The sequence below is a fragment of the Bos javanicus genome, chromosome 3, assembly GCF_032452875.1.
Source record: "Bos javanicus breed banteng chromosome 3, ARS-OSU_banteng_1.0, whole genome shotgun sequence".
NCBI classification, from domain to species: Eukaryota; Metazoa; Chordata; class Mammalia; order Artiodactyla; family Bovidae; genus Bos; species Bos javanicus.
The window spans coordinates 117,684,093-117,711,755 of NC_083870.1; the positions used below are offsets into that span (position 1 = coordinate 117,684,093).

The 27,663-nt window shown below is 64.7% G+C and overlaps 2 protein-coding genes across 10 annotated transcripts in view; both read left to right on the forward strand.

The window, feature by feature from the left end:
- The window catches only part of SCLY (selenocysteine lyase), a 30,193-nt gene extending 28,757 nt beyond the window's left edge, over positions 1-1,436 (forward strand). For all 3 annotated transcript variants that reach the window (XM_061412797.1, XM_061412798.1, XM_061412799.1), the window contains 2 exons: positions 333-408; positions 1,091-1,436. In XM_061412797.1, the coding sequence (XP_061268781.1) occupies positions 333-408; positions 1,091-1,244 (230 nt within the window). In that variant the 3' untranslated portion in view covers positions 1,245-1,436. The remainder of the gene's footprint in view (positions 1-332; positions 409-1,090) is intronic.
- Positions 1,437-2,115: 679 nt separating this feature from the next.
- ESPNL (espin like) lies at positions 2,116-26,081 on the forward strand. Of its 7 annotated transcripts, XR_009735561.1 has the most exons (11): positions 2,116-3,320; positions 4,459-4,649; positions 6,118-6,304; positions 8,604-8,786; positions 12,661-12,792; positions 13,366-13,437; positions 19,021-19,135; positions 20,090-20,202; positions 20,880-21,077; positions 23,512-25,549; positions 25,685-26,081. XR_009735561.1 is itself a non-coding variant. In XM_061412790.1 (10 exons), the coding sequence occupies exons 1-10, from the start codon at positions 3,027-3,029 to the stop codon at positions 25,099-25,101; spliced, it is 3,075 nt and encodes a 1,024-aa protein (XP_061268774.1). In that variant the 5' UTR covers positions 2,116-3,026; the 3' UTR covers positions 25,102-26,081. The 7 variants fall into 7 exon arrangements, 6 of the variants coding, with proteins under 6 accessions (XP_061268774.1, XP_061268775.1, XP_061268776.1 ...); XM_061412790.1 differs by having other exon boundaries at positions 23,512-26,081; XM_061412791.1 differs by having other exon boundaries at positions 20,093-20,202; positions 23,512-26,081.
- The last annotated feature ends 1,582 nt before the right edge of the window (positions 26,082-27,663 follow it).

Here is a 27,663-nt window from a genome sequence, read left to right on the forward strand (position 1 = left end):
GTGAGGGAAGAAGGCTTAACAAAGCCTTAACAAAGGCAGCTCCCGGTGTCTCCACTGTTAACACACGGAGACGTCAGGATGGACATTCTTACCAGGCCAACACAGCACTCAGCAGGCGGCTGGTCAGGATGCCAGCCTGGTCAGGGTGCCGCATCCTCGAGGCTGGTTTCAGGAGGAGGCGGCGGCAGGAGGAGGCACTCCCCCGGGTCCTGCAGTGGCTCCCCACCCCGCAGCCAGAGAGGCCTGTGCCCTGGGATTCGCCAGGTGGCAGCAGGGAAGAGAGGCGGCCGCCGCTCAGCCTGCCCTCAGTGGCCTGTGCTCTGTCTCCTCAGGCCGCGCGGTGCTGGCTCAGTGCCGGACTCTGCTGGCCAGCGTGGGGGCCGCCTGCCACTCGGACCTCGGGGACCGGTGAGTGCTCCACACAGCGTGGCCGTGGCATCTGGGGCGCGTCCCTGCACCAGGCGGCAGGGAGCTCTGCGGCCTGGCAGGGACTGGGGGTGAGGGAGCATCACAGGCACTCTGGAGGGCTGGGGGAGCTGGGCTGGCCCTGGAGATGGGGCAGCGTCTCAGCGTGGGGCGGGGGCCGGGCTGGAGGGCCAGGGCCTCAAGATAATCGGGAACAGATTTGAGTTCCGATCGATCCCCCTGCCAGGAGCAGACAGAAGCAGGAGGGGCCGCTGTGGGGGCTCAGGCCCTGGGAGCAGCCTGGTGGGAGGAAGGGAAGGGGGTCTGCTTTCTTGCGGGGGTGGGGGGGCCTGCAGGTGGGAGGGGAGCCGGATGAGGCAGCCTGTGCTCTGGAGAGAGCAGGGCTGGGTCCTGATGAGCAGGGGCCCTCACTCGAGGGAGGCCGGGGCTGTGGGAGACCACACACCACTGACCAGGGGCCGCAGCCTCCTTGGCGCAGCAGGCCAGCCCCCAGCCGCAGCAGTGGCTGCGCAGCCCCTCTGAGAACCAAGCCCGTTAAACTCCGAGGGGATGGGAGGCCTCTCCCGGGGAGGGGCCTGTGGCTGCCTCCAGGGGGACACCACACCCTGCCGCCCTGGAAGCATGGAGAGCTGAGTCCCATGGGCTGACCGGCTCCCGCCCGCAGGCCGTCCCCAGTGCTGCTGAGCTGCGGCGTCCCTGTCGACGTGGCCAGGAACGCCATCCGGCTGAGCGTGGGCCGCAGCAGCACCCGGGCTGAGGTGGACCTCGTCGTGCAGGACCTGAAGCAGGCGGTGGCCCGGCTGGAGGGCCAGGCCTAGTGCCTGCGGGAGCCCCTTCCCTGTGCTGAGGGCCCGGCGCTGGCACCGCCGCCCCGCAGCACCCGAGGAAGGGGAAACGCCGTGGCCGCCTCCCTGCTCCCCTCTGGGAAGACGGGCGAGCTTGTCACGGGCACCCCCTTCCTGGAAGGTGGCATTTTTATCCAAAAGATAAAATCCTAGCATTTATCACCAGCTGCTACCATGAACATAGGAAGCGTGATTTTCAGGGGCCGTCCTGGCCTCCCCGCACTTGTCTGCAGAGAGGGCAGTGTCGCCTCACCCCGGACCCTCCTCAAGGCCTTTCCAGAGGCGGGGGCTGCTGCGATCAGGCCCCCTTCCCGCGAGGCACCCCGCACTTCCCGCCCTGCCCATCCCCCTGGTCACCTGCCGGTCCCTCGGCCGTTGGCTGCTGGGCGCCTCCCCGTCACCCCCGGGTCCCTGCCGCCCCTTCCCTCTGATCTCTCGCTCAGGGTCTTGGCTCCTCAGTCAGCCGCAGGCGCCCTGTGGTCGGGTCATCCCCGGGGTGGGTGAGCCTCCATCCCTCACACCCCTTCCCTCCCAGGTGTATTCGGGAGGCTTCTGGGATCCCCACAGATGCCCTGGGGTGTCTGAATCACGTCAAATGCTGTCTGTGGAGACATTTACATAGGAGTGATTTTTTTAATTGAACAACACATTTAATGTGTGATTGAAAAGGGCAGAGAACTTCACGATGACACTGAGGAAACGACTGTCAGAAACGAGATGAGCTAATAAGAGGCGCGATCTGTTCTGGACACCTTGTGGCTTTTCTAGTCTCCGCTTTGGTGGGGGCACCGGGTGTCCGTGCCTGCTGTGGGGCTGGGGTCAGCCAGCAGGCCACGGAATAATCCCACGTGATCTCCAGGGCTTCAGCTTGAGACCGTGTCTGCAGGAGCCCCACAAGGCAGCTCCCTGACATGAGTGAGCACCCAGCGGGCTCCAGGCAGAGGCTGGGGCGCCCCGAGTTCACCAGCAAGCACTGTGGGTGTCCAGCCCCACTGCAGATAACAGCCTGGGAAAAGACGCTGGGCAGCTCTGGAAAATGAGCTTGGGACCATGAACTCCAGTCCCTGTGGCTGAGGGTGGGTAGGGGAGGGGACCTGAGACTCTCACCCTCCTCTCAGAGGCCTTCCTGTCCAGTGCCAGGCCCTGTGCCCGTCACTGGTCTGCAGAGCCACTGCTGCCCAGCAGTGCGTGGAGCCCCCAGTGCCAGCCGAGGCCAGGCTCCAGGAGAGCGTTCCCAGGGGGCAGCGGGCCCGGGTGCCCATGGCTGACACGGCCCAAACGCTTAGAAAGGGCTTCGCTTGGATGGGTCTGCCCTCCCGGGAGGAGGGTCTCCTAGGCGGCCTCTGCACGGCCCACCACAGCGTTCGGAGGCTGTCCCCTGCCCGGAGGAAGCAGACTCTCAGGAGCTGACTGCTTCCTGGAAAGGACACTAACTGTGAATACCCATTCAACGTGGGAAGTCCGTCCCAGCCCTCGATCCACGTGAGGGGGAGGCACGGTCCAGCCACAGGGCAGTGCCCACCTCCTACCCAAACCTGATGCGGGCCCTTCCCCTGCTCTGGGTGCCCCGGGAGTGGCTGGGGCAGGGCTGCAAGGCCCGGTCCCCAAGGCCTGTCCCCCCCCCACCCCCACCGCCTCCCATCTGCCCTGTGCGCGCTTATCGGTAACCGGAGCCGCGAGCTTTGTCCCATCCTGAAACAGGAAGCCCGGGCCTGTGTGAGCCTCGGAGAGCCGGCCGGGCGGCCAGGGCGGAGGATGGAGGAGCAGCGGGCGCTCGCGGCCGCCAAGGACGGGGATCTGGCCACCCTGGAGCAGCTGCTGGAGGCGGGCACCCTGGGCCCACATGTCACTGACGCCCTGGGGGCTGGCCTGGTGCACCACGCCGCCCGGGCCGGCCACCTGGCCTGCGTCAGGTTCCTGGTGCAGCGAGCCAAGCTGCCCGGCAACCAGCGGGCCCACAACGGGGCCACCCCCGCGCACGACGCCGCAGCCACTGGCAGCCTGGCCGAGCTGTGCTGGCTGGTGCGCCACGGCGGCTGCGGTCTGCAGGTGAGCGGGGCGCAGCAACGGCGGCTGCAGGGTGCAGGGCCCGCGTCCATGGGGAGGCGCGAGCTGAGAGCCAGGTCTGGAGCCCGGGCTTCCCCAGGGCCCTGGGCTGCTGCTCTGGGGGGAATGGCCACCGGACTCCCACAGCACACACAGTGGCGTGTCTCCACCCCACGCCCCTCCCCAGCCCCAGACAAAGCTCTCAGAAGCCACAGACGCCCCCTGAACCACCTGGTATTCCCCAACGTCCAGCACAGAGCGGCCCCTCTCGTCCTTTCACCCAACGCCCCCACCCAAGAGCACTCGGCCTTGCCAGTCGGGGGTCTCCTGGGGTCTCTTTCTTATCAAGCCTGATCCGTGGGGCCTGCTTCCAAAGGTCTAGAAAAGGGTCCAGGCAAACAGAAGCCCAGCAGGCACTGGGGCTCAGGAGGTGCTGGCCCACCCCGGATGCTGGGGGACCACGGTGGGGGCTCTGGGGCTCAGTGATGGTCTCCCCGCGGAAATTTCTCCTGCCCGCCTCTCCCTCTCCCTGCTGGCCCAGTGGGTGTGGGCAAGCGAGCTCTGATGGAGAGAGGAAGTCCTCCCAGAGCCCAGAAAAGCACTGGGTCCCAGGAGAGGGAAGACCCATGGGTCACACAGCCTTCAGCAGCTCTTCCCACAGCCCCAAGGGTGGGAGCAGGGCCAGTCCAGAGCCCAGGAGAACACCCAGGTGTGCGGGTGCCCGCGGTGCAGAAGCGCCCCAGCAAGAGGGCCCGGGTACCAGGGTGGGCGCTGAGTGAGGGCGGGGCAGAGGCCCCTGGACCACCCCTGGACAGGCTGCCAGCCCTGGGCCAGCAAGCTGGGCTAGTGGAGCCTCCCCGACGGCAAGCAGAGAGCGAGAAGGGCGGGACTGCAGCTTGGAGGGGGCTCGCATGTGCAGGACCGGGGGTTTGGACCCAAAAGCCCTGACTGGTCCCGGCCCTGCTGCTGACCGCGAGCAGGTGGCCTGGCTCAGTCCAGGAGACCCCTCTGCACCCCCGCGCTGGAGCCAGGTGGAGGGGTGGGAGCTCTCCCGCGGGTCCGCGCGGTGCGGTCTCAGGCGGCTGCCCGGCAGGCCTGGTCCAGCCCACCGCCCACTTACCGGCTGCCTGCGCCTCCATAGGACCAGGACGCGTCGGGCGTCTCCCCGCTGCACCTGGCCGCCCGCTTCGGACACCCGGTGCTGGTGGACTGGCTGCTCCACGAGGGCCACGCGGCCACACTGGAGACCCTGGAGGGGGCCTTGCCGCTGCACCACGCCGCGGTCAGCGGGGACCTGACCTGCCTGAAGCTCCTGACCGCCGCCCACCGCAGGTGAGGGGCTGCGGCGCCGCCTGGCGGGGTGTCCCATGGGCGCGGGCGGCGGGGAGGGGGCCTCATGAGGGAAGGGGAGGGAGCAGGGCCCGGGAGGGGGAGGGGAGGGGAAGGGAGCGGACCTTGGGAGAGGGAGGGGGAAGAGGTGGGCGGAGGGGGAGGGGAGGGGTGGGCCTCAGGGGAGGGCTGGGGGAGGGGGCCGGCGAGGCGGAGGGGGAGGGGGAAGGGGGGAGGGGAGGACGAGCCCTCACGCCGCTCACGCGTCTGGAAGGGAGCAGAGTGAACACTGGTCTTGGGGGCAGTGAGCCCCCCAGGTGGGGGCCTGGATTCTCCGTCCACACGCCCGGTCCCACTGCCCCAAGTGGGCGGCTGGGCGAGGCCAACAGACAGGGAGGGGACCGGCCCAGCTAAGGAGGGGGCAGGGGGCATCAGGCCACCAACCCTTCCCCCGTCGTGGGCCCGGCTGCGGTCCTGGACCCACGGAAGACACCCGGGCGTGTAACTGACCGTCTGCGGGTGCGGCGTCTGTGGCCTGCCGCGGCCATCTGTCCGCAGGATGGCTGTCCTGGCTGGGAGAGGGACTCTGTCCACCCCTCACCTGAGCTGGCCTTTCTCCCCCGAGCCCCTGACACGTCTTCTCCTGCGGGGCTCTGGCTAGCTGGCCGGCCTTCCTGGCCGCCCCCCGCGACAGTGCTGCTGTTCCTGCGCCTTCCCGTCCCGACCTCCCTTCCAAGGCCTTTGAGACTCGCTTCTGCGTGTCTTCCCCGAACAGTCCACACTGGCTGCCCCGGGCCTGGCCGGCCGCAGGGTGTCTCTCAGACTGGCAGTATTAGAAGTACTTTCTGTCATTTGAAAACTGGGTGATTTCACTTTAAAACACACACATGCACAGGGACGCTGCCCCAGGGCCCACATGCCCACCGGCAGAGGCAGAGACGGCAGGAGCCCAAGCGGAAGTCTTTGTCAACAGGGGTGGGGTCCAGTTTGGGGGAGGGGGCTCCTGCTCCCTGCAGGGGTTCAGAGGGGGACCGAGAACTCGCCTGACCCCGTGACCGTATGGAGGCAAGGCTGGATGCGGAAACCTGACGACCCTGCCCCGGTCTGTCCACACGGGGGAAGCCTGGAATACGGATGCTGGCCGAGCGCTGGGAAGGGCTAGTATCCTGCTCACAATGGCCCCTTGCACGGAGCAGGCCCCGGGTTCGGAGGTTCCCTGAGCCGCCCACTACAGCCCTCTGGGCCATTCACCCTAAGAGGAGACCCCTGCCGGCCAACCCCCGGCAGCGCGCACAGCTTGATGGCAAGTTGAGGGAGCTGGATTCCTTGGGGTGCGCACAAGCTGGGCGGGTAAGGGGGTGGCCGCAAAGAGCCAGGTGCCGGGCCACCCCGCCCCGATCTGGGCCCTAGGCCGGAGCGGCTCCCCGCGACCCCCGGCCGAGCGCGCTCTGAAGCCCGGCCTCCCCCGCAGCGGCGTGAACCGGCGGACGCGCAGCGGCGCCTCCCCGCTCTACCTGGCCTGCCAGGAGGGCCACCTGCACCTGGCGCAGTTCCTGGTGAAGGACTGTGGCGCCGACGTGCACCTGCGCGCCCTCGACGGCATGAGCGCGCTGCACGCCGCCGCCGCCCGCGGCCACTACTCGCTCGTCGTCTGGCTGGTAAGGGGGTGCTGGGGTGCGCGCGCAGGGCGTGGGGGGCGTCCGCGGAGGCTGGCACCTGCTCCCGCCTAGCAAGCGGGGCGGCTGGGGCGGAGGCGCCATGCCCTGGGTCTCCGATCTCCCACAGGAAGTTCGGGGACCACGGGGTGGTGGGCGGATCAGATGTGCCTGCAGCGCCTTAGAGCATCCACGTGCCAGACCCAGTCTAGGGCACAGCGGGGAGCTTCAACTGGGGGTGGCCGTGGACTGGACCCGCCCCTGCAGGACCCTGGGGGTGTGCAGCACCCCCTGCGGGCTCTCCCAACCCCTCCCTGAGGAGTCCTGGTGGGAGTCCAGGTTCTCAGGGTGGGTGGCACAGGCAGTGCCTGGCCCTGCTGTTTGGCCACTTGTCCATGCCTGGCCACCCAGACCCTGGGGGGTGCTCCCAGACCCTGGGGGGAGCCCCACAAGCCCCACTCTTCTCCCCTCTGGACCCATGGAGGCACCATCTGGGCCTCTTTCCAGAAAGAACACAGAGTGACCTAGATGGGGGAGGATGCCTTCTTCCAAGACTTTTTCCAGGGCTGGGGACTTCCGCCTCCGCCCTGGAAAACCAGGCCTGTGGGGTGTCTGGGCGCTCTGAGGGTCTCCATTATGGAGAGGGTCTCCATTACCCGGTCAAGGGTCAAAGTGGGGAGGTCTCTCCCGGGAGGGGCAGAAGGGCAAGAGGTGGCTGGGGAGGGACTCAGTCCAGCTGCTCCGCTCCTTGTGCCTGGCATAAGAGCTGTGGGGATGCTGCGTGAGGGAAGGAAGGAAGGAAGAAGGAGTGATTTCCTCTGGCCTCCCACCACTCACCTTGGCTTCAGAAGCCCCTAGCGGTTGGCTCTGGCCTCCCTTCACCACTGCCTCTCCCAGGCTGGCCCTTTGCCCCTGGAGCACCCGCCAGCACCCACCTTTGCACCAGCTGTGCCCGCCCTCCCCCCCCCCCCAGCCAAGCCGCCCTTCTGCAGCTGCTCCTACGGGCCAGCCCCACTCGCAGGAGAAAGCTCCAGGCATTGGCCCTGCCCTGGCCCTCGGATGGAGCTGTGCTTCCATCGTCTCGCCTGTAGTTCAGATGGTGAACTTCAGAAAGGTGCCTGTCCCCAGACCTGGACTCCCAGCGCTGAGGCAGCCTGAGTCCTGGCCGGGCCTGGCCGCGGGCACAAAGGCGGCACGTGCTCAGCACACATGGCGGGAGTGAGTCAGCGGGGCGCGCGGTGTCTCAGAGCGGCGGGGGTGCCCAGGAGCCGGGGGCGGCGGGGGTGGGGGTGGTGTTGGCAGGCAGGTCCACACAGCACCCCCCACCACCGGGCAGCCTGACAGGGGCTCATCCCAGGAAGAAGCAGCTGTGGCCGAGGGTCCCAGGGCCAGAAAGGCTCTTCCAGATGGGCCTCCCCACCCCGCCTCCTGCAGGATGGACCACAGGCAGAGGGCGCAGCATCCAGCCTGGCTGACCCACTCAGGGCTGGGGCCCCGCTCCCCTGGGAGGTGCTCTCCTCCCAGCTCGCTGTCCTTTTTCTAACAGACACGTTTGAATGTCGGATAAGCCAGCGTTTGGCTGCAGTGCCCCGGGAATTAAACCCCCGAAAGGCTGTCCCTTCCACGTGGGAAACACTGTAGGGCGTTCACGCCCGGTCACATCCTTGCTGTTCTCCTGGCCTCGCCTTCTTGGAGAAGGTTGGCCGTGTTCAAAGCAGGAAAAGGGAGAAAAAGGGGGTGACGCCACGTGCACTGGCCCTTCTGGTGGGAAGGCGGGAGAAGAGCCCCTTCGGCCTCACGTTGGCAGGGGTCACGTGGCTGCCCTGGGGGCAGGCGGTCCAGGCTGGGGGCCCGGGCCAGAGCCCACGGGTGCCCTCACAGCAGGGCCGACAAGGGCTATGAGGAGGGCTGGCCTGAAGGCTGCTGGTGGGACGGGGCGCGCCCCCCAGCACCCTGCATCCTGGCACTGGAGCTGTAACAGTCAGGACGCAAACAGGCCTGGTGCCAGGAGGTCCTCCCTTCATCAGCAAACACCTGTTTACTGGCCCTGGGGTGCTGCCCAAAGGCGTTCTTTATTTGAAGTGGGAACGCCCCTGGGGGTGTTCAGCTTAAGATCTGGGCTGGGGCAGGTTTGGGGGCTGTGGAATCTCGCAGTAAAACCACTGAGCTCGCTGCCCCCCCACCCAGGCTGCCCGAGGCGCACAAGAGGAGCCAGCCCTGTCCCCAGGGCCCCCTGCCCCGAGGGGGGAGTGGCTGCCCCCGTCCGGCCTCATCTGGCCCGTCCCCCTTCCTCCGTCCACAGGTCACCTTCACGGACGTCGGCCTGACAGCTCGGGATGACGAGGGGGCCACCGTCCTGCACTTCGCTGCTCGGGGCGGCCACACGCCCATTCTGGACCGGCTCCTGTTGATGGGTGCCCCCATCATGAGAGACTCCTGGGGGGGGACCCCCCTCCACGATGCAGCGGAGAATGGGCAGATGGAGGTAAGGCGCTGGGGGATGGGGGGTGGGCAGAGGAGCCTCCGAGAGCTGGCAGTCCTGGACACTTCCTGCGAATGAGTCACCGAGCCCTCAACACAGCCCTGTGGGGTACACATTATTAGCCCCTTTTACAGACGGGTAAACCGAGCCCCAGAGGGGCAGCCGTTGCCCAGGATGCAGACTCAGACTCAGATCTCTCTGGGAATAAAGCCCGTGCTCTGCCCTCAGCACGGGACGCCTCCCTTCGCTCAGAGACTCCCCGGGTGCCGGCTCAGGGGTCGGTCTTCCCGCTGGCCCTCCCAGGAGGGGGTCTGCTGGCCCCCTGCTCTGAGCAGCCTGGGAGCAGGGCCCCGTGGGGGTGTGAGGTCAGCCCCTTCGCTGTGCTCCAGATAAACCTAGGGGCACACGTGGCCCAGGAAACAGCATCCGGAAACCTGGAGTAGGCAGGGTCGGTGTTCCGATACTTGAGGTCCAGCCCTGGGAGTGGACCCGGCCGTGAGCCGCTGGCCCTGCACTGGCGCGACCTGCCCAAGGACCTCCTGCGAAGGCAAGGCCATGTCTGAGTGGAGTGCGTCTGAGGCGAACACATGGGATGACTCCTCTGCCCGCTCCCCCCAGAACCACCCGGCAGGGCTCCAAAGTGGGTCAGTGCATCTGCAATGTCTCCTGGGTCTTCCTGCAGCGTTCCCGTGGCCCCCAGTCGCCGCCCACATGGGCCCAGAGAAGCTAGTCGAGGGCAGGGGGCGGGTGTTTTATCGAGGTGCAGCCCGGTATCCCATTTTGGACTTCGGTTCTGGACAGCTGTTTCCCGCTGGAACCTCAAGTATTCCTGGGCCCAGGTGGCCCACGAACAGCACAGAGAGTCCCAGGAAGGCATGCAGTCCTTCTGATAAATCAGAGAGAGGCGTGATGCTCCCATGCTAAACAGCAAGGCTGAACACTTCTTCCTGACTCTCAGGAGCCCTGAGGGCCCCCTCCTGCTCCCCCCACCCCCCAGCCACACCCCCTCCTTTCACCCTGCAGGCCAGCATTCAGCCCCATGGGCTCACCAAGCAGACGGTGGGGGTGGTGTCCAGAGGGGCCTGGGGTGGTCCCTCATGTCCTGTATCCAAGCAGACGATAGGGGTGGCGTCCAGAGGGGCCTGGGGTGGGAGGCCGCGGGTGGCCAGAAGGGCCCTGAGCCAGCGTGATGTAGCTCAGACAGCATCCTGCCCCCACTAGCCACGGCCTCCACAATCCTGAGGGTGGCCAGAGCAGCACCCTGCCAACTTTATTTTTAAGCAGCATCATCTTTTTTCAAATGAAGTGTTAGCAGGTAAGCCAAGGGTTCATGAGGCCCTCACCCTGCTCGCTCGGTGGGAGAGGAAAGGAACCCAAGCCTCAGAGCTGAGAGCCGCCCTCCTCCGTCTCTGTGTTGTGGAAATTCCTCGTGCCTGGGCTGTGCTGGGGCTTCCCTGCTGCCCCCAGCCCTCCGGCTTCCTCCGCTTGTGGCGAGTGGGAGCGGGTCCTCGCTGGGGTGCAGGGCCTTCTCATCGTCGCGGTGGCACCTCTGCTGCGGGCCCGGCTCCAGCGCTCGCAGGCCTCAGTGCTGGCGGCACTCGGGCTCAGTACTTGTGGCTCACAGGCTTAGTTGCCCTGAGACATGAAGGGTCTTCCCGGACCCGGGACCGGACCCATGTCCCCCTGCCTTGGCAGGTGGGGTCGTAACCACTGGACCACCAGGGAAGTCCCACGATAACGTCTCCATGCCATCTACTATCCAGCCTGTCTAATGTCCCTCTCATATCCATGTCTCTGGTTGTGCTATAACCAGGATGGAAGCAGAGTCCATGCATTATTTATCGCCTGTTGGGTCTTAAATTTGTTAACAGTTCTGGAAAATTATGATCATCCCGGAAATATGATCACCCCATGCCACTCCGTATTTTATTTAATTTTATTTTTTTGTAAATTCTTTTAATTGGAGGTTAATTACTTTACAATATTGTGGGTTTTGCCATATATTGACATGAATCAGCCATGGGTGGACATGTGTTCCCCATCCTGAACCCCCCTCCCACCTCCTCCCCAATCCCATCCCTCTGGGTCATCCCAGTGCACCGGCCCTGAGTGCCCTGTCTCATGCATCAAACCTGGACTGGCGATCTGTTTCAAATATGGTAATAATACATGTTTCGGTGCTATTCTCTCAAATCATCCCACCCTCGCCTTCTCTCTCAGAGTCCAAAAGTCTGTTCTTTACATCTGTGTCTCTTTTGCCATCTCACATATAGGGTCATCATTACCATCTTTCGAAATTCCATATATATGTGTTAATATACTGTATTGGTGTTTTTCTTTCTGACTTACTTCACTCTGTATAATAGGCTCCAGTTTCATCCACCTCATCAGAACTGCTTCAAATGCATTCTTTTTAATAGCTGAGTAATACTCCATTGTGTATATGTGCCACGGCTTTCTTATCCATTCATCCGCCGATGGACATCTAGGTTGCTTCCATGTCCTGCCTATTATAAACAGTGCTGCGATGAACATTGGGGTGCACGTGTCTCTTTCGATTCTGGTTTCCGTGGTGTGTATGCCCAGCAGTGGGATTGCTGGGTCATATGGCGGTTCTATTTCCAGGTTTTTAAGGAATCTCCACACTGTTCTCCATAGTGGCTGTACTAGTTTGCATTCCCACCAACAGTGTAAGAGGGTTCCCTTTTCTCCACAGCCTCTCCAGCATTTATTGTTTGTAGACTTGTTGATAGCAGTCATCCTGACTGGCGTGAGATGGTACCTCATGGTGGCTTTGATTTGCATTTCTCTGATAATAACCACGCTGTATTTTAAGATAAATCCTTATTTTAGAAGAGTTTAGAGTTGTTTCAGATTTGTAGGAAAATGGAGGCGCTGGCACAGACCGCTCTGCTCAAGTCCACATCCGCTTTCCCGCCCCTGCTCACAGGTGCCCGCTGTGGTGGCCGTCACTGCGGTGAAGTCGTCTCCCTGTCCCCAGCGCCGCTGCCCCAGACCCATCTAGGCTCAGGCCCCACACCACAGTGCCTCGCGCTCCACTCGGCTTCTCTTGTGACCCCTGCCCCCCAGGCTCTAGATAGACAGCCCACTCCTGCGGTCCACACACCCCCACCACAGCCTCCTTCACAAAGGGCCTTCACAAGCCCAGTCTCCTCTCGCTTTCCACGCTCCATCCTCTCCTCTGCTCCTCGCTGCTGAGCCTCCCACCCTCCTTTCCTCCTGGTCCTGGGGGCCCAGCCAGGAGGGAAACTGGGGGCCCAGCGCCAGCCTGACCCGGGGAGGGGGCATGTGAGACCAGCACAGGAGCCAAATGCTCAGAGATGGAGACATCGGGGATGGAGTGAGGATCCCCGGAGCTCACCCTGGGCCTGGAGCCAAGAGGAGGGGCTTGTAGAGCACCAGGCCTGAGCGGAAGGCCAGGGAGCAGGCAGGGCAAGGTGGGCGAGGTGGGCGAGGTGGGCAAGGGCACGGCCTGGAGAGCTGGGGGCGGAGCCATCTCTCTTAGCCTCTGCACCCCAGTTTCTTAGTGTGAGAACGGACACCGCTCCAGGAGTTGCTGTAAAGATGGAAACTGGCTCCGTATTTAAACCCAAGGCCTGGGCTGCAGGGGCGAAGTCAGGGTCAGGCGGCCTGGCTGGAGTCCCGCTGTGCCCCCTGCTGACCATCTGGGCCCTCAGCAAGCCTCCGAGCGAGGGCGCCTGGGGCTCCCACTCCGGATTCAGGGTGTTGGTGCCTGTGGGACCCCGTGCCGCCAGGAAAGGGCGTCCCAGGTCAGGGTGGGGGCTCAGGCCTCGGTGTCTCAGCTTGGGGGGTGCAGGGAGTTGGCAGTGGTCACGTGTCTGCCCCCCTCCTGCAGTGCTGCCAGACCCTGCTGTCCCACCGCGTGGACCCCGCCCTGCGGGATGATGACGGCTACACTGCCGCGGAGCTGGCGGAGTACCACGGCCACCGCGACTGTGCCCAGTACCTGCGGGACAGCACCCGGCTGGTGAGCCTTGCGGCCCCTTCCCTCCCAGGCCCCCCTGCGCTGATGGCCGGGGAGCTCACCTGGACACCGCGTGGTTGGGAGGGAGCAGGGGAGAGCCTGGCCCCGGGCTATGAGGGGACCGGGGCTACAAGGGGGACCAGGGCTGGGCCGTGGTTGGAGCTCCGCTGAGATCTGCCCGCCACCCAGGCCACAGAGCCCATGCTCACACTCAGGCCAGACGGCTGGGTCGCACTGAGGATACCCCAGGGGGTGGGAGTGGGGTCTCGGGTCCTCGGGCGGTGTGACCTCAGGAGGCGGGCCAGCTCTGTGCAGCCCAGAAGGGGACAGTTTCAGGCGGGCTCCCATCTGGGCACATGACCTCGCTCAGCCTCACCTCTGCAAGGGCAGGGACCCCATGTGCCGGGCCCCCCAGCCCACGATGGGCCATGCATGTTTGCTGAATCAATGGAGCAGTGGGCATGCAGGTGTGCAGGGGGGAGCCCAGCAGCTCCGTCAGCGTGGGGAGCCAGCTCCCCCCAGAGCCCCCCAGCAAGGCCCCGGGCGGTGACTGACGACGCGTCCCAACCTGCACAGATTTTGCCGCAGCCTTCTGTATTGGCCACCCCTTCAGAAGCTGTCCCTGGGACCGGCTGGCCCCCCACTCAGGTGAGAACACTGAGGCCCACAGGGGCGCCGTGCCCCCCACGCCGGGTCCCACCCCGGGCTGCCGCGCCTCCCTTTCCCTCGGGGTGTCTCCCCCGGAGTGTCCAGGACAATGGAGGCAGAGCTGCCTTCCTCCCCGGCCCTGGGCCAGTGGGATGGTCCTCACCCGGCCACCACCAAGAGAGCCAGTCTCCACTGCCCAACACCTGCACCAGAGTGGCCAGAGGTTGGGGGCTGGAGGTGCTTCAGGGCACATGTGTTGGAGTCCTGGTTTGTCTCGGTAGCCTAGTTTCAGACACAGGAACTGCAGTCACTGCTTGAAGCAATCTGTTTACTGTTTACTGACCCTTCAATTGGCTATGGGCTTCCCTGATGGCTCAGCTGGTAAAGAATCCAGCTGCAATGCAGGAGACCCCGGTTGGATTCCTGGGTCGGGAAGATCCCCTGGAGAAGGGATAGTCTACCCACTGCAGTATTCTTGGGCTTTCCTGGTGGCTCAGCTGATAAAGAATCCGTCTGCAATACGGGAGACCTGGCTGTAATCCCTGGGTTGGGAAGAACCCCTGGAGAAGGGAAAGGCTACCCACTCCAGTATTCTGGCCTGGAGAATTCCATGGACCGTATAGTCCATGGGGTCACAAAGAGTTGGACACAACTGAGCGACTTTCACTTTCATACTTTCTTTCTATTGGCTATTGCTTGACAAGAGTTGTCTTTCTGGCTTGGGTTCCAGAAGTTGGGGGAACTCTTTGGGTTCCTGGTGTGGTAGACGGAGCTCCGTGGTCCGCAGGTTGGGGACGGCCTGGCACCCGTGTCCCCGGCCTCTGTGTGGGCCCTGGGGCCAGCCTGGAGGTGGGCTGGGCGACCCCTCTGCTAACAGGGAGGTGCCTCCTGGCCCCTGTCTGGGGGTCCCCGGCTTGCCCCCAGCCCACGCAGCAGTGCCCACAGCCAGGCCTTCTGTCCGAGCAGGATCTCTGTGCCCAGCCCCTCTCCCCAGGCCCTGGCACACCAGCCCACCCCTCCTGGCCGCTCTGCCCGGCTCTCTTAGGGGTGGGGACTCTGGGTGCCCTGCTGACCCCTCCACTGGGGGTTGTGGGGACCAGCCCATGTCGGGTTTCCTGGGGTTCCTTCTGGCGCTGGCGGTCTCCCCTGGTGTCACCACAGGATATGAGGCAGCGATCCGCTTGGGATTCCCCACGCCGGCCTGGGTGGTCCGTGTAGCCTCCCTACCCGGCCTGCAGGCCCGCAGCATCCAGCCCGTCCACCTGCCCCACCTGTGTGGCAGAGGGGCAGGCTCATCAGGCTATGAGCTCGTCCCTGTGAGCCGCTGCACCTGGGGCTGTCTGGAGTCACCCTCGACCCCTCACATTCAGTCTCGGCCCCGCAGGAGGGCAGGCTATCAGCTGGGGCCACCACGCTGGGGGAGTCTGGGGCCGATGCAATATTGATGGAAACACGATATCCAGAGGTCGCCCGCGCGGCCTCTTCCTGTGTTGGGCTCGGAGGAGGTGGCGAAAGCCTGTCTTTTCCTCTCAACCTCGCCACCTGCCTCTGCCCCCCGGGCGTCGTGGGTCCCAGGAGAGGCAGCCTGGGGGGTGAGGCTGGACACATGCTCCCCCCGCTGCCTGCGCCGCCCCACTTCGATCCTGGCCACGTCTTTCCACTTCCCAGGCCTGGGGTCACCTCTGCACAGTGAGGAGGTCTTGGGCAGTGGCTAGAGGGGGCCCCCTGCACCCCAAACCTCCAGGGCGTGGGCTGGGTGAAAGGGACAGACCGGCCGAGCCGCCGCAGCTAGGAGCAGCCATCCGGGAAGGTGAGCACAGCCCTCCGCGCAGGGGCAAGCCCAGCCTCTCAGCTCGCAGCCCCCAGCCCTGTACTCACGCCTACCAGAGTTGGCATGGCCCTTCTCGGCCCAGCGACACTCACGAGTCCTGAGCGCCCGTGAGCCCCGGTTTTCTCATCTGTGTGACGTAACCAAGGAGCCTCGCCGGGGGTTGGAGGTGCACCATGAGCGCCCAGTTTAGTGGCTAATTGACCCCCCCGGGTCTAGAGGGGCACTCAGACCCCTTCACTGTCCAGATGGGGAAACTGAGGCCCAGAGAGGGCCAGGGGCTCCCTGAGGCAGACTGCTCCTCCCCGGGGGAAGGGCAGCCCGTAACCCAATCTCAGCCGTGGTGCCTGGGTGTCCAGCACCCATCTGTGGGTCATGATTTTCTCAGCCCGGGTGGCGTTACAGGCCTGTAACCCGGCTCGCCACAGCGGTCTTCCATGTATAATGCATGGCAGGCGTGGCGCTGCTCAAATCTCATCAGAAACACAGAAAAAGAGACACCGGACCACGGCAGGTCACCAACCCAAGGCCGGCTGACCACCAACCTTGGACGCGCCTAGCTGTCAGGACCCCAGAGCTTGGCAGCACTCCCCCAGGTCCCGTAGAGTCGGTTAGCGCCCAGGGCCTGGATACTCCGTTACCAGGGGCCGCCATAGCGGACCCCCATCCTGGTTAAAATTCAGAGATCCTCCTGACACCATGCTAACGGCAGCAAGGAGGTCTGTGTGCTGCGGTGCGCCGGGCCCTGCCAGGGGCTCCCGGTAAGTCCCAGCAAAGGCAGAGAAACTCAGGCCTGTGGGACGCTGAGCGACTCCCCGGGGCTTCTCCTTGGGGAGAGTTGCAGCAGAATTTGGCCTCAGGGACCCGTGGCATGCAGCCTCCCAGGCTGCTGGTGCGATAGTCTGGGGCCAAGGTCTGTTCCCCTGGGCCCTGGACCAATGTCCTGCCTTTTCCGTTATTCCTTCCACCCCAGCTGAGCCCTGCACTCTGCCAGGAATGGGAGGCCCTTTCCCCTCACCCAAGAGAGCAGATTCAACTGGGGGTGCAGGGATATGGTGACCCCCGAGGGCTCCCAGGCGGGGGCGGCCAGGGAGGCTCTGTCAGGCTCAGCGCCTGGGGCTCAGCCCTGCTCTGTCCGTCAGACCATCAACACCAGGTTCCCCAGCCGTCGGGTCTGGGGTCTAACTCAACCCTCCTTCAGGCTCCTAAGCCACCTCATGCCTGCGTTGTGGACACTGGAAGACCGGAGAGTCCCAGGTCTGTGGCACACGGCAGGGAGCAGGTGTCGTGTTTTGTCAGAACCCCGCCCCCCGAAGTCCCGGGGTGACCGATCCCGGTACGGATGGCTGTTGCATGCAGATCTGTGTCACAGTCCAGAGCCCCGAGCCGGGCGCCCCCTGATTTGTAGCCAGTGTGAGCAGCCTGGTCTTCCTTCTGGGTCCCCTGTGCCAAGGCAGGCGGGCGAGCAGCAGCCAGGGCTTGGCATCCTTGGCGGGGGTACCAGGGACCCCACTGGTGCTGGGCATCCCCCAGAGGCCCACCCGCCTGCCTCTCCCTCCATGGCTGGTGGCCCTGGACCGAAGGAGCAGTGACTCTAGGGGCTCAGTCCTGGCAGGAGCAAGGAGGGGGTGGTCTCAAGTAGGATTCCGGTCCCAGCCCTGTCCCATCCCCACCGTGGACCCCTGAGAAAGCGCCCTGCCTCCCTGAATCTGTTTCCCCAGCTGTGCCTGAGGGCTGTCCTGGTTGACCCCTCTGTGCTGTCTCTTTTGTGCGACCAAGGAGCTCTGGTCTCCCCTCCCTCTCCGGAGGGTCTGCTCCCCCGGCCCCTGTTTGGGCGAAGGTTAAGGCCTGGTGGTAAGGGATCCCACACCAGCCCAAAGCCCGCCAGGCCACCTGACACCTCAGCTTTCAAATATTAATGCGACGCCTCCTGCTCCCGGGGGTGGGCGCTGTGACACCCCCCACCCCACCCCGACGGCTCCAGACGGCTCAGCTCCCTGTGCTCACTCAGGGCCCAGTGCCTGCCTCCAAGGGTCCTCCCAGGCCTGGGGGCTGGTGGACGCTCTGCCAAGGCCGGGCTCCTGGGCTCCGGGCACCAGTTTCTTCAGAGAGAGGTAGGAGGCGCCGGCGACGGGCAGATAAGCGCTTGGGCCCTAGGCTCCCCTCCTGGTGGCCCCGGAGTGCAGAGGGTCCTGGGATGAGACAGAGGGCCCTGCGGCAGTGGCTGTAGCCACAGGGGTTCTGAGGGGTTTCTCCAGGCCAGGGCGGCCACCCAACACCTGCGCCTCCTTGTTCGGGGGGTTAGGGACCCGGCCCACTTGCAGGGGAGCTGGGGACACTCAGTCGGACGAGGGACTTAACCCCAGCAGTGCCAGCTACGTTGTCACGGGCAGGGCTCCGCGCAAAACAGACACATGGGCTTCTTGTTAGAAACCGATCAAGGATTTCAGGACAGGGAGAGGAGAGGATATTGAATGGAGCCGTGGCTTGAGCCACCCACTCGACGCTGGGGCCAGCACTGGGCCCAAACCACACGTCCCTGTGGGGCAGGTTTGATCCAGCTCCTCTGCCCGGCCCGGGGCTCTCTCCAGCGCCAGCCTGGGGGCCCCAAGGCCCTCACCCACCATCGCTGCCCACGGGAGGGAGCAGGCTGAGGCACTTCGGTCTGACGGTCAAGGGTGAGTGGTGGCCCTCTCTGCTGGAGCCCCGAGCTGGGGCGGGCGTGTGTTTTCAGACATCAGGGCGACCAGGGGGGCAGCTGGGAGACAAGCCACCTGCAAGACGGAGTCGGCCCGCCTGCGACGCTCAGCTTTAAACCCAAAGGCAGCAAGCCTGGCTCTAGAGTCCTTGGAGGATGGCTCACATCCTTGTGGAAAACTTCTCTGCCACCTGAGGGGGCTTGGGAAGGCAGACAGCGAGGGCAGTTCCACACAAGGCGGCCTGTGTGCCCCAGTCTCTGCTTGGCCAGGCCCGGCCAGCCGTCTTGGTGCCTGCTGGTCAGAGGCCAGAGCGGAGGCCTCACACGGCTGCGCTGGGGACAGGGGACGGGGTTCGGATGCCTCCAGGTCTAGGATTCTTCCCGGTTGCCCACCAGTCAGTGTTGGGGGGAGGGGGGATGGTGGGGGTGCCGCAGACCTGGGGCAGATGTGGGGTTGCAGTGTGGGGGCCCCTGCACCCAGACGTGGACTCCCTGGCCCCGGCTCCCCAGGACTGCGGGGTGGGCCTGGGCCCTGCACCACGGCTCTGAGGTGCGGTGCTGAGAGCACGTCCAGGTTCGCTGGGCTTCCCTCTGTGCCCAGGGCTGAGCGCAGGCGCAGGTCCGGGCAGTCTGTCTCGGCACCGTCAGGGGACAGTTGGCAAGGGGGTGTGTGTGTGTGCATGCACGTGAATGGGCACGTGTGCCCGCAGGTGTGCGTGTGTACACATGTCCCTTGTAAGGCCAAGGAGTGCTGAGCACGAGGGGGACGCCAGCCCCTGACCCAGAGCCCAGAGTTAAGGTGCCTCCAGAGGGAGCTCACGAGCTGGGCCTCGAGATTGGGGCTCACCCAGTGGGGGTAGGTATGTGTGCCCACCAGGGTGGAGAGACACGGGGGGCATAACCTCCAGGGGTACCTCCCCTCACCCCTGCACACTTCCCTTTCCTAGCCCCACCCCAGGGAGACCAGACCAGGGCTGGGTGCCCCCCACCCCCGCCTGGCAGCCCAAGTCAAGGCCCGCCCCCCCGCCTCCCACTGACCAGGCCTGTCTGCCCCCAGGTGCCGCTCCTGATGACCCCCCCGCCCCCGCCGTTCCCCCCTCCTCCACTGTCGGCCGCCAGACATCCCCCGGAGGATGGCAGAAGTGGGGGCGCAGGCCTCGGGAGCCCCACCCGTGAGTAAATGCGTCCTCGGGGGGTGTTGGCCCAGGTCAGGGGTCAGGGACTGGGCCCTGCTGGCCTCCCCTCTGAGGTCCTCCAAGGGGGCCTGGACAGCTGGGCGCAGAGGGCACAAGGCCCGGGCTGCGGCCAGCCCCCAGCTCTCCCCGGATTCCGTACGTCCTGCCACCTTGCTAAAGTGAGCACAGAGCGCTCCATGACCACAGTTAAACTGCCTCCTGCCCCGTCCCCCAGCGTCTCTGTGAGCTCCGAGCCCCTGCAGCCCAGCTCCTGCCGCTGGGGTCCCGGGCAGCCCGTCCCTGCTCTGGGCCTCAGCTCATCCGGAGGGACTGCGGAGGTCGGCTCTGCCCACTGCTGTTCCTGAGACTCCAGCAGGGGGCGGGGGTGGGGCGCGGTCCTCAAACCGCAGGTCACCACCCACTAGGGGGGCTGTGACCAGCATTTATCAAAATGAAGTAGAATGGGATAGCGTGAAAAATGTCAGCAGGCCCCGTGTGTAGTGAGGTAAGTGTGCTTCATGGAATGGGTGGTGGTTATATAATCACACGTAGGGGTGTGTGTGCTTGTGTGTGTGTGCAGTGGAGGAAGGAGTCATAAAAGGACAGGTTTGCTGTCTGATGGGGCTGCCTTTGGTCCCCGGACTACCAGACCCTACACCCGTTCTAGCTCCTTGCAGGCCGTAGGACAGCTGGGGAGGGAGGACAGGCCGTCGCTGGGATGAGGTGGTAAAATGCAGGCTTCCCAGCTGGCCGGGCTTGGAGCTGGCCCCATGGACACCCATGGGATCGCAGCAATGAGTGAGTTTGCCCAGGGCACTTGGTCAGGGGACTGGCTAGGCCTTTGGCTCCCAGTCCAGTGGTCCTTCAGGAAGGCTGGCTGTGCCCAGGTCTGGGGTCTTCTGCCCCCCACCCCTGGCCTCTCCGACACGAGCTCCCGCTTCCTCCCGGCAGCAGTATCTCTCAGCCCGGCCTGGCCCAGCCAGCCAGACCAGCCTCCTCTGAGGGAGCACACAGCCCACACGGCCACCCCGAGGGTCACCGCCAGTGCCATGGCCGTCCCCACGGTGAGTGCCCTCGCCGTGCCGCTGTCTTCCAGGGCCCCCAGCCCAAACCCAGCTGGCCTCTCAGCATGTCTCCTACGCTGGCCCTGGCCAGGTCACTCTGGGGGCAGCCAGCCCACTGCTGTCTGCCCCCCACCACCCCCTGGAGACTCCCACTGGCCACACCTCCCCCTCCTCCTCTCTGGGCACCAGTCCCTTACACATCCAGCCTACCCTTTCACTGACCGGAGGCTGGGAGCTCCCACACCCTGAGATGTTCTGTGCAAGTCTGGCAAGTGCAGTCACAGCACACAGCACATTAAAGGTTCTGACGAGTCCTGCAGTCCATGACTGACCACCAGACTGTCCATGCAGCTGTTCCCCAAAGGAGTTTCCCCATCCACATGGCATGCTCTAAGCAACCTCTTCTCCGTCATGTACCAAGGAAGGAGGGAATCTCTCAGCCTGCGAGCCTCCCCACACATACCGGGGTCCTACAGGGACAGGGGGCCCTTGCGCTCGAAGCCTCACACTTGAACAGGCTGGGAGTGCGGTAGTGGTCAGCTCCTCTGTCCTCCCTGGTCAGCCCCCACGCCCCTCCTCGCGCAGCTGTGCTCCTCCGGGCCAGCCCTCCCCTCCGCTCGCTCCCGGACTGCAGGCTCCTACGGGCCTCCTCCAATGACCTGCCTGCCTGCACACAGGGGGCAGAGACGGCGGCGGGGGGCGCCCCGGACAGCCTGGTCGCGCTGCAGCTGGACGGGATGCCCTTGGGCGACCTCGACGGGCTGGTACCCACGCGGGATGAGCGCGGCCGACCCATCCCTGAGTGGAAGCGGCAGGTGATGGTGCGGAAGCTGCAGGCGCGCCTGGGCACAGCTCTAGAAGCGCCAGAGGCCCAGGTCCGTCAAGGTGGGGCCAGGGTGGGGGCGGGGCCAGACATGGGGCGGGGGCAGTGTGGGGGCGAGGCCAGACACGAGGCGGAGCCAGGCTTGGGGTGGGATCAGACATGGGGCGGGGGCAATGTGGGGGCGAGGCCAGGCATGGGGCGGGGCCAAGTGGGGGCGGGGGCAATGTGGAGGCGAGGCCAGACGCGAGGCAGGGCCAGGCGTGGGGTGGGATCAGTCGTGGGGCGGGGCCAGGTCGGGTGGAGCCAGACATGGGGCGAGGCCATGCCTGGGCGGGGCCGGGGAGGGGCGTGGCGCCGCTGGAGGTGGGCGGGGCCAGGGTGGAACCAGGGTGTAGAGGGCAGAGGCGGGGCAGGAGGTTTAGTACCGGCAGGTAGACGTGGAAGGTGGGTTCCTGAGCCCACACCTCGAGTCCTGAGACCCGGGTACCCTACTGCATGTCCCTCTGTGGCCTCAGCTTCCTCTTCTGCCAGACGATGAGGTTGAGCCAGATCAGAGGGCTGCGAGCAGTGCCCCTTCACCTGCCTTGGGGATGTGTTGCCCAAGTGTTACTTTGATCTCACGATTTATATGTCGTGCCCACCGCATATCAGGCTCTGTTCTTGGCAGTGAAGGGGACCAGCCCTGCCCGTTAATGCTTCCATTCCATCGGAAAGGCGGGGTGCCTGGGCAACTGTGCTGGGGATGTCGGCGGGGTGGGGTGGGGAGTGCGGGGAGGGAGGGTCCAACTGCTATGGAGAGAAGGCAGTGGAAAGGGGAGGGGGCTGCTTTGTCCGGGTGCTCAGGGGCAGCCTCTCTGGAGAGTGTCCTTGAGCAGGAGTCAGGCGGAAGTGAGGGGCAAGCCCTCCGGGGATGAGGGACAAGCGATTGTGAGTGAGGCAACAGTGAGCGCTCTGGAGGCAGGGTGGGCTGGCCCAAGTGAGGAGCAGGAGGAGGCCACGCGGAGGTGAGGGAGAGGCGACAGGCAGGCATTACAGGACCTTCCGGGAGCTGTTGAGAATCTGAGCAGGGAAGGGCTGTGGTCTGACTTGGATTTTAACTGGCTCCCTCTGGCCGCCCTGTGGACAGCTGTTCTAGAGTCGTACCCTGACGGGGTGCGGCTTTGTCTTGAATGATGTATTCTGCAACCCTTGGTCTAGAGCTGCCCTGCCAGTACCATAAGGCCAGCCATTTGTGGCTATTTCAATTCACTTCAGTTCAGTCATTCAAACTTGTCCAACTCTTTGATACCCCATGGACTGCAGCACACCAGGCTTCCCTGTCCATCACCAACTCCCGGAGCTTGCTCAAACTCATATCCATCGAGTCGGTGATGTCACCCAACCATCTCATCCTCTGTCATCCCCTTCTCCTCCTGCCTTCAATCTGTCCCAGCAGCTGCAGCTATTTAAAGCTGCAATTTCAAATGAAATAAAACCCCCTGCGCCTGAGTTAGCTGCACTTTCTGATGAATGGCTCCTGCAGGGGTTTCGGCATGCCTTCCCCTCATCTCAGAAGTGTTGGGCGGCTCTGGTCTAATGGCCCAGCCTTTTCTTGCTGTCAGGATGCCCCTGGGGTTGGGGGTGGAGCAAGGCAAGAGTGGGTGGGGGGTCCTGCCACAACCCGGAGGCCTTTTAGAATCTGACCTTAGGGCAGAGCCAAGGGTGTGTGAAGAACTCAGGGAAACTCAGAAAACAGGCCGAAGGGGCAGGGGATGGGCTTGGGCACAGCCTGGCCATTGGCTGCGAGTTCCCAGCCTGACGCTTGTGGTCCGAACACTCCCCAGTCTCCCCTCTCTGCCCCGGGCCTCGTAGGGGCTTATTGTGCCGAGTGCCCACCTGGCTTCTTGGCAACCAGGCAGGAGCTCAGGCCCCTCACCTGTGAGACGGGGCAGACACAGGGCCTCCCTCAGGGGTCTCGGGGGACTGAGCGGGTGGGCACGGAGCCACCCAGAGGGACCCCAGCTGGGAGGCTCTGTGTGCGTCTCTCACAGACTGCAAGCACGGGAGTTGGGCTGTATCCTGGCATCAGGGAAGCCCCAAGGGGTGATGTTCTGGGGTGAGGTTGGCCACACGCCATGAGAACTCAGAGGCTGCCCTTAGTAGGGGACACTGCCCACCCGCAGGACATCCTGTGCAGGGATCCAGAGGGTTCTGGGGACAGTCTTTGACTTCACCACGGAGGAGAGGAGGAGGACTCGGGGGTGGCAGAACAGAGGCACCCCTGCCTCTTCTGAGGGCAAGGCTGGCTCTTCCTGGGGTGAGAACTGCCCTGAGCCTCGGGCTGTGGCCTGGGGCTGGCCTGCCACCTCCTGTACCCTCTGAGCCCAGGCAGGGGCCAGCCAGGGTCCCCAGGGCTCCCTGGGGCCAGGCCACCCAGGGGAGCTTGTGTCTGGCAGGAGCATGCCATGTGGGCTGCGTCCCCGCTGACCTCCCCTTCCTGTGTCCAGGACGATGGCAGGCACACAGATGCCATGGAGCAGGCAGCCTGGCGGTACTCGCAGACCCACCAGGCCATCCTGGGCCCCTTCGGGGAGCTGCTGACCGAGGACGACCTGGTGTACCTGGAGAAGCAGATCGCCGACCTGCAGCTCCGGCGCCGCTGCCAGGAGTACGAGAACGAGCTGGGCCGGCTGGCGGCTGAGCTGCAGGCCCTGCTGCCCGCGCCCCTGGTCAGCATCACTGTCAACAGCCGCTTCCTGTCCCCGGGGCCCGGGCTGGAGGCCGAGGATACCGAGCCCCGGGGCTCCGAGGACGGGGCCTCGCAGGCCACACCCGGCGGGCAGCCCCTGCCCTTCTGGTGCAGCCACGTCGCCCGGCTGGTGCGTAGCCTGTCCCTGCTCCTGAAGGGCGTGAACGGGCTGGTGCAGGGCGAGGAGAGGGGCCCCCTGGAGGCCCAGAGGGAGGCCCACAGGCCAGCCCCGGCCAGCCCCCCTAGGAGCGAGGCCCAGCGTGAGATCCAAGAGTGTGGGGTGTCTGTGCGGACACTCCGCGGCAACTTTGAGTCAGCCCCCGGCCGGCCCTGCACCCCAAGCCCTGGCCCCTGCGAGCCGGGGACCCAGCCGGGGTCATGCCCGAGGGGCTGCTGGCCTGCCCCGGCCCCGCCCTGTAGCGGCCCGATCGGAGGGAACCCCAGGCTGGGCGACACGGAGGAAGCCAGCGACTCGGGCATCAGCTGTGAGGAGGCCCTGTTGGAGGTGGGTGCTGTGCCAGGCTCGGACCTGGCCAGCCTCCGCAAGGAGCGCATTGTCACCCTCTTCCTCAGCCACTGGAAGAAGTCGGCTTACATGCCGGCACTTAAGACGGCAGCCTGCAGGACCCTGGAGGCCCGGCGCTCGGGGCTGCGGGGGCAGGAGGCAGCCAGGGGCCCTCCGATGCCCTCCCCGCTGCCCAGCGGGAGCCCACGGCCCGGCCGCCTCTGGCAGCAGCGCAGCATCATCGCCCAGCTGCTGGGCCACTGGAAGGCCGTCCTGGCCCATGTGCCCGCCCGGCAGCTGCGGCGGCTGAGCCGGCGGCCCCGCGGGCCCCTGTCCCCCGAACAGTTCCTGCCCCACGTGGATGGGGCGCCCGTGCCCTACAGCAGCCTCACGCTGGACCTCTTCATGTTGGGCTACTTCCAGCTCCTGGAGTGCGACCTGCCGGCCGAGGAGCGCAAGATGCGCCACCTGCTGTGTTTCGAGGTCTTCGAGCACCTGGGCGCCCACGGCTGGGAGGCGGCGCGCGCCTTCCACAAGGCTGTGACCGACGAGGTGGCCGCCGGCCGCCGTGCCTGGACCGATGGCTTTGAGGACATCAAAGCCCGCTTCTTTGGCTCCAGCCGTGGTCGCGCCCGGGACGCGGAGCCCGGCCGCAAGTCTGGCCTGACCCCGCTCAGGCCCCTGCCCCACGCTGGTCCCGGCGGCCCCGAGCCCGCAGCACAGAGGCTGGGGTCTGGCCCCCAGCGGGGCAGCTTCAACAGCGAGGACATCTGTGGCTACATCGACCGGAGCTTCGCCTTCTGGAAGGAGAAGGAAGCCGAGATGTTCGGCTTTGGGGAGTGACGTGGGCCTGCCTTCCTCCCGGAGCGGGTTTGGGGTGGTTTTGGTTTTTCTGTTCTCTTTTCCTTTTTGCCCGCCTGGTGGCCAGGTGAGCCTTGAGGCCAGGCCGGCAGGGACTCAGCGTGCTAGTTGCCGCCCACCGTGTCTGCCCCCCGACGGCTTCCTCCTAGGCTGCAAGACTGCACCCAGAGCCCCCCTTGTCACGCCGCACCCGAGAAGCCCTCTCAGGACCCCAGTCGCCCTGCCTTGGGATGACTCGCCAGCTCCGCCCATGCCCTCCACCTGTACGTCCCTTGGGCGCCTGTGATGCCAGCCTGTTCCCCACTGACCACCCTCCAGTCCCTGCTGAGTCACCAGGATGTCCCATCTCCCAGTTCCTCCCGTGCCCGTGGCTCTGGCCACATCCTGAGCCTCCATCTGCCCTCTGCCAGTGCTGCCTCCACTCCTTCTGGTAATCTTGGGCCGTGCCCCTCCCCCTCTGCGGCCCCCCTCCCCAACCTGTGAAGTGAGGGAGGAGCTAGGACAACAGGATCAGATGGGCAGGAGGCCTTCCTGTCAGACTGGACTTCCTTCCCGAATTTTCCAGGTCAGGGTGCGGAGTCCAGAGGGCTTCAGGGAGAGGTATTCTGCAGCTCTGCGATGGCCCCACAGGCAGGAGTGGGGAAGAGGTTTCAGGAACCTCCCACAGCCTTCACCCCACCCCTGCAGAAACCCCCTGGGACAGCTGTCTTGCCTGTTCCTCCCCACCTGCAGAGCTTGGAGGATTCAGGCCAGCTGTGGGGGACCAGGGAGTCCTCCCATCCAGCTGGCTCAATGTCTCAGAGAGGGATGCTCGGGAAGAAATAAAATGGGGGGTGTCAGGCTGTCGGGGCTTCCCCAGACCAGTCAAGGGGGCGGTGCTGGCCTGGGTTCTGGCTCCAAAGCCTCCTGCAGAGTAGACACCGGATGTGAGTTTGCTAAATAAAGACCCGTTCCTGCCCGCCTTCCCATGCGTGCTTGTTGCCCCTGAGCCCAGAGAGGGCCCTGCTGGGGGGACACTGAGACCTCAGTGCTCAGCTCAGCCAAAGCCCCAGAGCAGCATCCTTATCCCACAGAGCGTCCACATTCTCATCTGTAAAATGGGGGCGTGGTGTTGACCCGCCCATACCCAGGGTCCTGGCAGGATGGACTGAGGCCCCCCATGGGGGTCTCTGTCCTGGGATGGCAGTGACACTTTCCAGCCGCATCAGTGTTTTAAGGAGCACATGCTAAGGATCACAGTCCTGGCCCCAGGCAGCCGCAAGCATCCCATACGGTGTTGAGGCCCTGGCTCTTGGCCCTGAAGCTCGACCGTTGGAGCCAGACAAGGACTGGTCTGCAGGACACTGCTGCTGCCCAGGCTGGTGGGTGAGCCTGGAGGTGGGGGGGTTAGAAGGTGCTAGGTGCTCAGAGGCCTCCCTCCCCTGGGCCACCCACAGGACCCTGCGGGAGCAGGGTGGCCGGCATATGCAGAGCCCAGTCCCAGAGGTGGCCTGCTGGCCAGGGCTGCTCAGGAGACAGTGAGCAGAAGGCCCGCACACCCAAGTGGGGGCTCCCCTCCCCCAACTCACTGTGGCCTTGCACAAGGCCCTCCACGGCCCTGAGTCTCATGTTCCCGTGAGCATCCAGGACTCCAGGAAGACCGGGACTCCAGGGTTAGGCAGGGGGTGCTCAGACCCCAGCGTGAGGCCTGGCGCAGGGAAAGGACCTCTCTGCTGGGCACTCACGGGTGACTCCCCAAATGCCCTTCTGCAGGCACTCTGCTTCCTGGGGGCCTCCTTATAAATACACCGTATCCTGAGAGTACCCCAGGGACCCTGAGTCCCTTGGGCTGGGCCAGAGAAAGCTGGTTTGTTATTTAAAAGATGTTCCAAGTGATTCTGATGCTCAGTGACCTCGGAACCCCACTAAGCAACTCACCTGTGGGAAGCAGGTGTCCACTGCCACGGATGGGGGGTGCTGGCCCCACAAGGCCGCACTCAGCTGTAGGGCCCTTTAATCTTGGCATTCAGTTGTCAAAACTCCACTGAGGACCCCAGAGCCCCTACCTAGGGATCCAGAGGGTGCAGACTTCAGTGAGGTGACCAGACACAAGGTGCAGACCCAGGGGCTTCCAGCAGAGTCGGGAAGACACTGGAGGAGGGGAGCCCGGTCTCTCTCCCTGGCCCCTTGTAAGTGCACGCAGGACAAATACAAAGATAACACTGCACCCAAGGTGGTGAGAATGTCACCTTTTTATCATGAGGAGAATAAATATTGGAACAGTGTAAGCTCTTTGAATACCAATGCTTGGACTTAGAAGAGTCAAACTTTTTTTTTTAATGCCTCTAAAGTTCTTTTGAAAGAAACCATGATCAAAGCTGGTTTCCCAGGTGGCGCTAGTGGTAAAGAGCCTGCAGGGACCAAGCCAGCCGTGAGGACGGTCTACAGGAAGGCCTCCCGAGAGCCTGCCTGCTGCTGCCACGGCTGGTGGGGCCCTCCCTCACTGTACCTTGGAATATGGCAGAAGCCACAGACTGCACCTCCAAGTAGGCTGTGAAAGACTCC

Bases quoted from the DNA above. Each gene is read 5' to 3' on its own strand.
- ESPNL (XM_061412790.1), top strand. From the start codon at position 3,027: ATGGAGGAGCAGCGGGCGCTCGCGGCCGCCAAGGACGGGGATCTGGCC. The intron at 12,793-13,365 runs GTGAGCCTTGCG...CAACCTGCACAG, and splicing joins TGCGGGACAGCACCCGGCTG to ATTTTGCCGCAGCCTTCTGT. The intron at 20,203-20,879 runs GTGAGTGCCCTC...GCCTGCACACAG, and splicing joins GTGCCATGGCCGTCCCCACG to GGGGCAGAGACGGCGGCGGG.